At 37.5% G+C, this 11,462-nt stretch overlaps 1 protein-coding gene across 10 annotated transcripts in view; it reads right to left on the bottom strand.

Moving 5' to 3' along the window:
• Window positions 1–1,101: 1,101 nt before the first annotated feature.
• The window catches only part of LOC127510639 (gastrula zinc finger protein XlCGF8.2DB-like), a 66,641-nt gene continuing 56,280 nt past the window's right edge, over window positions 1,102–11,462 (bottom strand). For 4 of the 10 annotated variants that reach the window (XM_051890485.1, XM_051890484.1, XM_051890483.1 and 1 more), the window contains exon 3: window positions 1,102–2,595. In XM_051890485.1, the coding sequence (XP_051746445.1) occupies window positions 1,298–2,595 (1,298 nt within the window). In that variant the 3' untranslated portion in view covers window positions 1,102–1,297. Of the gene's footprint in view, window positions 2,596–7,060; window positions 7,209–7,701; window positions 11,282–11,462 lie in introns of those variants that run through there. The other 6 variants (XM_051890488.1, XM_051890487.1, XM_051890486.1 and 3 more) reach the window with 4 other exon arrangements.

Genomic DNA, 11,462 nt, shown 5'->3' with positions numbered 1-11,462 from the left:
AGTGTTGGGGTAACGCATTACAAGTAACTTGAGTTACGTAATCAGATTACTTTTTTGAAATGTCTTTTGCTAATGTCCTCAAAGGCAGTCTTGGTACCTTAGGCAAAGACACTGCATGCCAATTTCAAGTCAATCACACTTAGGGTTGTGTAGTTATAGCCATTTCTATGTTATTTCCATGATATAGCGCCACCAAGTGGCCAGTCGCTGCATGCTTTTTCACACAATCCACAGAATGAGCTCTTACATATGTGTGCCTAGTTTGGTAAATAAACAAGTTAAAGCCATTTTAGTAGAATTGGCTCCGCCCACTTCAAACATTTTGGTGGCCTTTAGAGACTGTGAATTGAAATTTCAACTTTTTTTGATAATTATTGACTGTTACGTGCTTGGATTGTTGTTCCCTCCCCTTTTGTTATTGCTTGCTGTGTTTCTCCCCTTTGTTATTGGTTTCTTCCCGTTTTCCCGCTAAGACTTACAGTTCGGTCTGCCGATCACTTTGTGAACCAAATGGCCCATACAGATGTATGGCCCACAGAAACTGATGGGTGTGAATGACAAAGAAACAGCATTGCTCAGAGTAGATTGCAGGGTAGATCGATCTCCTGTGGGAGGTCCTAACAGTGTTCTATTGTTTGTAGCCCTTTTGTCTTCATGTATAAAGTTCTGTCCTACAGACAGAACTTTTGGTTAAGATATTTTGAAGGCCGACATGCTGACATTGCTGCTGAAGAACTATGCTACACTACTACCTTCAATAAATTCTTCTCCCCACAAGAACTCTGGTCAAGCTTACTTATGTATTAGAGAAATCAAATACATTGGCGAGCCACCCAATAGACTGCTCAGCCAAATACAAGTCTACAACAGTAGACCTACCATTGGTCCGTGGTGATTATGTAATAGGTAGGTGTGCTCTGGGGCTTCATCTTCTTTAATGAGGGCTGCTCTATAGTAGAAATTGAAGTTGTAATTCTATTGAAAGTGACACAATCACTTTTTCATGTTTAATACTGTAAAGCTGCTTGATTTAAAACAATCTACTGTGACTGGGAAGCTGAATTGCAGATCTGGTGCAAACATATCCACATCACTATGATCTGAAGCTTTCACAACTGCACTTTTTCCTCGCATTTATTTTGTTACTGAAAGGAAAATGCACAGCACATATTTACACATTCATTTAAATGCCACAAGAGATATTCACTTAAGTCCGCTGGCACAAAGCAAAGACTGGAAAAGAACTTTGCAGTGAGTATATCAGGGCTGGTACAAGACCTCTCTATAACAAAAACTCTTATGTGAACCTTGAGTGAAGGCTCACGTGGTACTTTAAGGTTCCTTTATATTTAAAACTCTTTCCACATAGATCACATATGAACGGATTCTCCCCAGTGTGAATTCTCATGTGCATGTTAAGGGTTCCTGATTGGTTTAAACTTTTTGTGTGAGTTCTCATGTGGCCTTTAAGGTGGCCTTTTAGTCTGAAACTCCTTCCACACTGAGGGCAGGTGTAAGGCTTCTCTCCAGTGTGAATTCTCATGTGCATGTTAAGGGTTCCTGATTGGTTGAAACATTTTCCACATTGTTGGCAGCAGAAAGGGAGCTCTCCAGTGTGAATTCTCATGTGGTCTTTAAACGGACCTTTGCGACTGAAACTCTTTCCACACTGAGGGCACGTGTAGGGTTTCTCTCCTGTGTGAATTCTCATGTGGTCTTTAAGGTGTCCTTTTAGTTTGAAACTCCTTCCACACTGAGGGCAGGTGTAAGGCTTCTCTCCAGTGTGAATTCTCATGTGTGTGTTAAGGATTGCTTTTTGCTTGAAACTTTTCCCACATTGTTGGCAGGTGAAAGGTTTCTCTCCAGTGTGAATTCTTATGTGGTCTTTAAAGGGTCCTTTGCGACTGAAACTCTTTCCACACTGAGGGCACGTGTAGGGTTTCTCTCCTGTGTGAATTCTCATATGGTCTTTAAGGTGTGCTTTTAGTTTGAAACTTTTCCCACATTGTTGGCATGAGAAAGGGAGCTCTCCTGTGTGAATTCTCATGTGGACTTGAAGGTGTCCTTTTAGTTTGAAACTTTTTCCACACTGAGGGCAGGTGAAAGGCTTCTCTTCAGTGTGAATTTTCATGTGGTAATTAAGTCTTCCTTTTCGGTTGAAACTTTTTCCACACTGAGGGCAGGTGAAATGCTTCTCTCCAGTATGAACGCTCATGTGGCAGTTAAGACTTCTTTTTAGGTTAAAAACTTTCCCACACTGTTGACAGGTGTAAGACTTCTCTCTAGTGTGAATTCCCATGTGCCTTTTCAAGTTTCCTTTTCGAGTGAAACTTATTCCACACTGTTGGCAGGCATAACGGCTCTCTCCAGTGTGAACGTTCATGTGGACTTTAAGGTTTCCTTTTCGGTTGAAACTCTTACCACACTGTTTACAGATGAAATGACTTCTAGTCTCTCTTTTTTGTGAGGAAGTCTTTTCAGTCTGTGAGCAACTAAAAGATTTTTCTTCAGTTATGAAATCATGTTGTTTCTCATTCAGATCTTTCTCTTTCATGTCATTCAGATCTTGACTGTCCTCTTCCAGCGCCATCAGGTCTAAGGCAAAAAAGACAAAGATTAACCCCAGTTTGAATGGCACAAAGCAACAGACATTAAGGGTGTATTCACACTAGGCATGGTTTCCTTGTATAATGAACGATTTTTATTTATTTTTTGCCCTCATAGTTCACAGACAATGTTTGTACTGTAAATATGCTTTAATATTAAATATGGGATATTTTTTCCTAATGAAAGAGTGCTCCGACATAACTAGTGAAAGTGAACTGTTATTTTTGGCTTGTGATATTTCTGCTCATTGTAAATCAGATACAGATAAATTAGCACAGTACCAGTACATTTATTTGAATGCATTAATGAGAGAGTGGTTGAGAGTGGTTGTGAATTAGTCATACCATCTCACTATTAATTGTGAAGCTGTGGGTTGTAAGTAGTTACTTCAAAAGTAGAAAAATATATATCTTTTGAGTTTCTAAGCTACTTAAGTGATAAATCTTAGGACAGCATCGACGAGTTTCTGCACTCCTATCTGTGCACGCGATCTTCACGTGTTGTGTAGCTACTATCTGTATGAGTGTTAGTGTACCACAATGCATCAGCGCAGTAGCTCAATATAATGATACACATCCAATGGTCTAAAATGGCTTAATTGTCCAAAATGGCAAGCCTTAAAACACATACAGTTGACAAAGTTTAGTGAAGATGCAAGTGAAAGTGATTTCACTTCGGGGCTCGCCGCTCGCACACTGTCTGTGTGTGCTGACTCAGCTTTTGAGTTCGCCTCCTTGTTGCTTCCATGCCGCTGACTGAACGGGGCAGAGTCAACAACATACGTGGTAGTATGTTTTTAAGGGGAAAGTATTAACAGGATTAAATAACTGATATGGGAAAATTACGTTGGTTAGAGGTTCTGAATTTGATTAATCGTCCAGCCCTAATACGCCTTACCCAACAAACAAACTTACAGTTCTTCAACTCCGTAATCCCCAAACTGTAACCCCAAACCAGGTACTGGTTACTATAGCAGCAAAAACACATCAGCAAGATAAGACCGAAGGAATTTGTGACCGAAAAGAATTTTAGAGAGTTGCACTCTCACTTCACTTTCAAACAAATACACTTGAGAAATTGATAAACGTATCCAAGTTTCCCATCTCTAGATTTTCCTTTTTTATTGTTTTTGCCTATGAATCAATTCACACTCTTTTGAAACAGTGTTTTAGAATTGCTCACTGTAGTTAACAAAGATCACATGTATAGCATGTTTAGTATCTATGATCTGCAATTTTAACACGCACGACTTCAAATCCTCTTATGAGACGAACACCATCATCAAGTTTGCAGACGACACAATCGTTGTAGGCAGAATAACCAAAAACAACGAATCAGCCTACAGAGCAGAGGTCAAGAACTAAGAGAGCTGGAGCCGAAATAACAACTTGATCCTCAATGCAACAAAGATGACGGAGAAGATCCTGGACTTCAGAGGGCTGAAACCCTCTGCCCATTGCCCCATAGACATCAATGGTGAGAGAGTGAAGGTGGTGCAGAGTTTCAAATACCTGGGAGTCCATATCAGCCAGGATGTTACCTAACCACAATCTGGACCTGAAAGATCCTGCAACAAATCATTGATTCAGAAAAACCCTTCTCTCCAAGCCAAGGACACCGACAAGGAGATCCCCATTTTAAAGTCGACAAGCAAGTACCTCCAGATTCTAAAGCTGAACTGGTGCACTAAATTAATGATTCATGGTTTGTTCAGGTCAGGTCTTTTGAAGTGCATACTTTGCTAGAAAATGCTCATTTCATTACATCTCTTAAAACTCATTCTCATTTCCTTTCTTTCTGCAACGTGTATGAATGTTTGTGTGTGTGAGTGCGGGTTTTGTGTTAGATTAGTTTGTGTTAGAATAATCAATAAAGTCTCCTGTAGATTTTAAAAGAAAGTGTCTTGTGTTTGTGCTTGTAAATTTAATGTCTTAAACTGTCAATCTTGTTACCGAGCTACTAATTAGTGTTTTCACGATAGTTGAATATTCATATCTGCTACAAGAGCTTATTACTGCCTGAGCAAATGAACACTGGACGATTCAGTTACTCAGTCGTAAACTAAATGACTCTTTATAATTCCCTATAAATTAATTATTTCATTTGAGCTGATTTGTTCTTACATTTATAAGCCACTTTATATAGAACTATATAGGAATCTAGTGGTTACAACATGGCATTACAAAAGTTCCTTTTATTTTACTCCCACCAGATGGCACTAACCTATCTTCAGTTACATTGGGAGTTACATTTTAAAGCTTCGGTCATTTTTGAACACGAAGAAGCCAAGTGTGACTCCTAACGAAGAGGACCAGAGGGTTAAACACAGATAGCAATGTGTGCTGTTCAGGTCTCACCTGCGCTCGCGCCCAATCAACATCCGGTGATGATGCCGTAAAATGACTGCTCATATAGAGCACTTGGCACTCGCATTGAACCAAGTTTAGGGGAAGCCAGAATGCGTATCCATCGACAGAAACTGTCGAACTGCGTGTGAGTGCGTGGGCATCTGCGATAGAGGCTATTTAGTTTGTTTAATGAAAGAAAAAGGTATAGACCTGTTCTATAGGAAAGGTAACCTTAAATGACTTCTGTTGTGATCTGGCGCTATATAGAAAATAAAATTAAATAAAATTAAGTTGAACTTCAAAGGGGGAATTTGTGCATGTCTGATTGGTCCAGATGCTACATCTCATAGTACCCAGTTAAAAAAAAAAAAGTATTATTGCATTCATAGAGCGAGGCTTTCACTGATAATTTTCAGCTTAACGGAAGTTACACCCATAATCCGTGCCAAGAGTCATGGGGCGTAGGAACTGGGAACTAACATGAACAAACAATGAACAACTGTATTTTCATTAACTAACATTAATGAAGATTAGTTAATACAGTAACAAAAGTATTGCTCACGGTTAGTTCATGTTAGTTACATTAACTAATATTTAACTAATGAACCTTATTGTAATACGTTACCAAAAATTGTGATGCTTAAAGTCATCATGAAATCAAAATTGACCCATTTACTTTGTTAGCACATATTACTAGTCTTGTGGTGAACAATTAATTTTTGCAAGTCAATATACAGAAAAAAAAAATGTTGTCGTGGTAATCTTTAATCAAAATCTGAAAAGTTACTTCCGGTCTGAAATTGTGTTCCTTCTCTGATGACGTCAGTTTGACGGCTTGTGTTGAAAACGTTTAAACCACTCCCCTTCAACCGTTAGTCTATGAGCCAGAGATGGAGAGAAGGAGCGCTAAAGTAAAACCCTGCCCTCTATTCAATATTCAGTTTCACCAGGAAATACGTCAGAACACTGGAGAAAAGTCGTTTGCAATTTACTGTTGTAGCGTCTGCGCAGGATCAGGTTCATCAACACAACTTTAAATTAAAGAAAGCTTTTTAACGTTTGACCTCCTTCGTATAACTCACAGACCATGGCTCCGACAAGTCTGGGTCAGATTGCCCCATTGGCATCTTTGTTGCCTCATTGAAGCTAAGCAGAAGACATCCTCACCAGCTCCGGGGACTTCAAAAGAGGCACCCTTGTTCACCCCATGTTGGGTTAATGGCCATGTGCCCACAGATACTGACCAAAACCCCAATACACATCACACACACACACATACAGACACACACACACATGGAGACTGTATTTACATGTAGCCTCAAAATATGACTATGCCAAAGTGTACCCGTTGTTGTATTCAAGTGTGCATGCATGTATCCATACTATATAAGTTTAGTTATGACGATACTTGTGTGAGTTGTACCCCCAAACATTTAGATGCGAGTGCAAGACTGTATCTCTGTCTTTATGTCTTTTTCACACTGTCATGTTTAGTCTTAAATGAATCCTCTCAGGATGCTTTAATTAACTATGTGTGTTCTGTTACGATACCATGCATTAGTCTATTTCTAAGGTCTTTTGGAGTAAAAGTTACCAATTCTGAAACCATCATAAATTATGCAAATTGAGCCGCAAGACCAGACAAAGAGAACTTTTCCCTACTCAAAATCCACACTGGACATTGGCTGTTCAATAGGGCTGGGTAAAAAATATCGATTTCCGGATTTTAATCGATTCTCATTTTTACGAACCGATATCGATTCCTAAATCCCAAGAATCGATTAGTCTGTTTTCAGTTTATGAATGAGCAGAATATGTACTGCACCTCCCATCCAATAAATCGCAATTATCTTTGTGCTTTGTTACTTTTGATATGAAGCAAAGTCTCAGATTTTATTCATTGTAGGCTATTAATTCATTCTTATGATTTGAAAAACAAAGAAATGAAAAAAAAAAAATAGGCTAAAAGGTAGCCACAAATTAGCTACAGTGGAATTAAAACGCAGGGACGAAATATCCCAATAAAATGGCCTCATGTTTCAACTAAAGCGAATGATTAATGCGCGAGTTTATGACTGAGTTCAGTTTAAGAGAGTGAAACCAACCTGTTTGTGTCTCAATTTCTTCTTGTTTCACACTGAATGTTTCTTCAATCTTCATGTCTTCATTTTTCTCTTTATTAAATGTCATCTTTATAATAGTGTGTCATGTGGATCTCAGTCGCTTCATCAGGAGTTTTTCTGTGTGTTTGTCCTGTTTAATTAACAGAAAGAAAAATAAATCCACACTAAATCTCTGTGTGTCTCAATTAGCTCTAGTTCAGTAGTTGAGCACACTGGTAAGAGAGTCAGAGTGAGAGTTAATGGACTTTAATCATCTGATTAGACTAAAAACATTAGAAAACTAGAATTGCAAATCAATAAAGGAACAAATTATACAAACTCTATATTTAATCATATTATGATTTATTACATTTTCTGTAGTCTACATTTATTAGATTACACAGATTAACATCAGCAGTTAATTAGTTATATTATTCATTTCACATGTCTGTTTGTTTACATTTGGTTCAATTGACTCGGAGTTTCGAAAAGCTCCGAAATCTGATTCACTAAATGAGACGAACCTTTTCTGTTACTCATGTGTGAATACGATTTACTGTTTAATCTTGTTATTATATACACAAATTCACAGTTGTCTGCAAACTGTCTCAATTTAAACACTTTGAATGACTACAAACACAAACCTTTCTTCAGTCGAATCACATCAGATGCAGCAGCAGCGCGACGCAGTTTTTTGACGTCACACAGCCACACCAAAATAAAAGTCCCGGACGAACGCTAAAACTAATAGAAATCTTCAAACAGAAAAACATTCATATTGTTGATTTATGGGATGAATCAGAGATTCCAAAAGTTATCGATACCATACCGTTTTTCAAGAGCTTCTGGCTTATATCTAAATGTAAGCAAGTGTGAACTGCTCTCAGTTCAATAATCTACAAAGCACTGATATTCTCAGTCAAGGATAAAGTCAAAATTCTTGGTCTTCATATTACAAAGGATTGTAAAGAACTTTAAAATATTTTAAACTCATTAAAAGAATTTGTAGATCAAAATTAAATGTGTAATTGCAGAGAGATCTAACTAATAGAAATATGTATTTATTCCATCTCAATTTCTCCACAGAATATCGGGGCAATAAAATTAAATTTGGTAATGTATTTGGTATTTAATATAATTAAATTCTGAATGGAGTACTTAAATTAAAATGGTTAAAATAATTTATTCTAAATTGTTAATTAACTTTAGCTTACGTTTCCTTTGATTATCTTAAAAAAAAAAAATGTGACTATAATATAAACAAGTTCCCTATTAAGCTCTAAGATTTCCATTAATTAAGGTTGGACATTGATTTACAAACATAATTTTACTCCCCACAATAACGGGTACATACTGAAGAGTAACAAAGGATTGGATAGAAATGAACATATGATTAGTCTTTGATCTTACTAATAATGTTCTTTTATATGAGCAGTTATTCCTTCATACAGCAAAAAAAAGTTTATGATTCACTAGATTAAAGTCATAGCTTGGTTTCTTCAATTGTTACTCCACTTATTGAGAGAGAATGGTGTTAAGTTTCTAAATAATGCAGGTCCATCAAGACCCCCAAAGTTTCACAGTCCTATAGCTCATCCTGGGTCGACATTTCATTCAGTAACATTAGGCAGTTTTGATTTATATGCCGTTTAATCTTGATGATCATGTATTTTACATATGCGTATGCTTACATAGGTTATCGCTTGTTTCTGCTTCTTCACCTGTGTTTTGATCAGGAGATTCAGTACTCTTTCAGAAGATGCGCAATAGTACCCCCTAGCGTATAACAGTGAAAACACAGAAAGCCAAAACTTTCCATCAATGGCGGGGAAGCGTTTTCTCATAAACAATAAAAAATTTCTGTCAAAGGCAGGAAAAGAGTTAAAGGGTTAGTTCACCTAAACATGAAAACAATGTCATTACTCACCCTTATGTCATCCACACCCGTAAGACCTTCGTTCATCTTCGGAACACAAATTAAGATATTTTTAATGAAATCCGATGACTCAGTGGGGCCTCCATAGATAGCAAGATCATCGACACTTTCAAATACCCAGAAAGGTACCAAAACAAAAAGTATTCTCGTCGCTTTATAATATCAAGGTAGAACCACTATACTCACATGAACTGTTTGAAATATGTTTTAGTACCTCTCTGGGCGTTTGAAAGTGTAAATTAACTTGCTGTCTATGGAGGCCTCACTGAGCAATCGGATTTTATCAAAAAATATCTTAAATTGTGTTGATGAAGAAGGTCTTACAAGTGTAGAACTACATGAGTGTGAGTAATAAATGACATTATTTTCATTTTTGGGTGAACTAACCCTTTAAATGAAAGAGAAAATGAACAGAACAGAAAGTAACAGAAGCTTGTACAATACATTTATAAGGCATAATTAAGCATGAAAATAACTGAAGGAAATGCATATTTGCTAAACAAATTAAACCAATGAATAGGATTCATATTATTTTGGTTTCTCCATCTAATATATTTAAAAATTACAAATGCAATGATAATACAGGTATCGTATCGATGAGTACCAAATATCAAAGTATCAGTATCAGAATAGTTCTGGAAAAAGTGGTATCGGTGCATCTCTAATAATATTATATTAATTACTGTGCACTTTCATTTTAGTTCCTCTTCAGAATAACCATCGTTTTTTTTCTTTCCCCCAAACCTTACGTTGTTTTTACCTTTTTATTATCTGTGATTAATTTTTATTTTATTGATGAATAGAAAAAAATTAATATGAAAAACATTTACATGTTCCATTCTGAGGCTCCACCTTCTTTAATGAGGGCTGCTTCTTAGTAGGAATTGAAGTTGTAATTCTATTTAAAGTGACACTATCTCTGTTTTTTCCATGTTTAATACTGTAAAGCTGCTTGATTTAAAGCAATCTGTATAATTGTGTGTGTGACGTGACTGGGGAGCTGAACTGCAGATCTGGTGCAAACATCCACATCACTATGATCTGAAGCTTTCACAACTGCACTTTTTCCTCGCATTTATTTTGTTACCGAAAGGAAAAATGCACAGCACATATTTACACATTCATTTAAATGCCACATGAGATGTTCACTTAAGTCCGCTGCTACTAAGCAAAGACTGGAAAAGAACTTTGCAGTGAGTATATCAGGGCTGGTACAAGACCTCTCTATAACAAAAACTCTTATGTGAACCTTGAGTGAAGGCTCACGTGGTACTTTAAGGTTCCTTTATATTTAAAACTCTTTCCACATAGATCACATATGAACGGATTCTCCCCAGTGTGAATTCCCATGTGCATGTTAAGGGTTCCTGATTGGTTGAAACTTTTTGTGTGAATTCTCATGTGGTCTTTAAGGTGTCCTTTTAGTCTGAAACTCCTTCCACACTGAGGGCAGGTGTAAGGCTTCTCTCCAGTGTGAATTCTCATGTGTGTGTTAAGGATTGCTTTTTGGTTGAAACTTTTTCCACATTGTTGGCAGGTGAAAGGCTTCTCTCCAGTGTGAATTCTTATGTGGTCTTTAAATTGTCCTTTGCGACTGAAACTCTTTCCACACTGAGGGCACGTGTAGGGTTTCTCTCCTGTGTGAATTCTCATATGGTCTTTAAGGTGCGCTTTTAGTTTGAAACTTTTTCCACATTGTTGGCAGGAGAAAGGGAGCTCTCCTGTGTGAATTCTCAAGTGGTCTTTAAGGGTTCCTTTTAGTTTGAAACTTTTTCCACACTGAGGGCAGGTGAAAGGCATCTCTTCAGTGTGAATTTTCATGTGGTAATTAAGTCGTCCTTTTTGGTTGAAACTTTTTCCACACTGTTGGCAGCTGAAATGCTTCTCTCCAGTATGAACGTTCATGTGGCAATTAAGACTTCTTTTTAGGCTAAAAACTTTCCCACACTGTTGGCAGGTGTAAGACTTCTCTCTAGTGTGAATTCCCATGTGCCTTTTTAAGTTTCCTTTTCGAGTGAAATTTATTCCACACCGTGGGCAGGCATAAAGGCCCTCTCCGTTGTGAACTCCGATGTGGACTTCAAGGTTTTTTTGCTGACTGAAACACTTTCCACACTGTTTGCAGAGGAAATGACTGCTAGTTTCTGTCTTTTGAGCTCTTTTTTGTGAGGAAGTCTTTTCAGTCTGTGAGCAACTAAAAGATTTTTCTTCAGTTATGAAATTCTGCTGTTTCTCATACAGATCTTTCTCTTTCATGTCATTCAGATCTTGACCCAGCACCATGAGGCCTAAGGCAAAAAATGCAAATAAAAGTTATCCCCAGTTTAAATGGCACAAAGCAACAGACATTAAGGGTGTATTCACATTAGGCATGGTTTCCTTGTACTGTACCCTGACGAGATTGTTCTCACACCCCCGCTGGCCCGCACTCACATTGCACTTAACGCTTTGGAGCATGCTTAAGTTATT

This window comes from Ctenopharyngodon idella, chromosome 4 (genome assembly GCF_019924925.1).
Source record: "Ctenopharyngodon idella isolate HZGC_01 chromosome 4, HZGC01, whole genome shotgun sequence".
Classification (NCBI taxonomy): Eukaryota; Metazoa; Chordata; class Actinopteri; order Cypriniformes; family Xenocyprididae; genus Ctenopharyngodon; species Ctenopharyngodon idella.
This window is presented reverse-complemented; position numbering and strand designations above follow the sequence as displayed.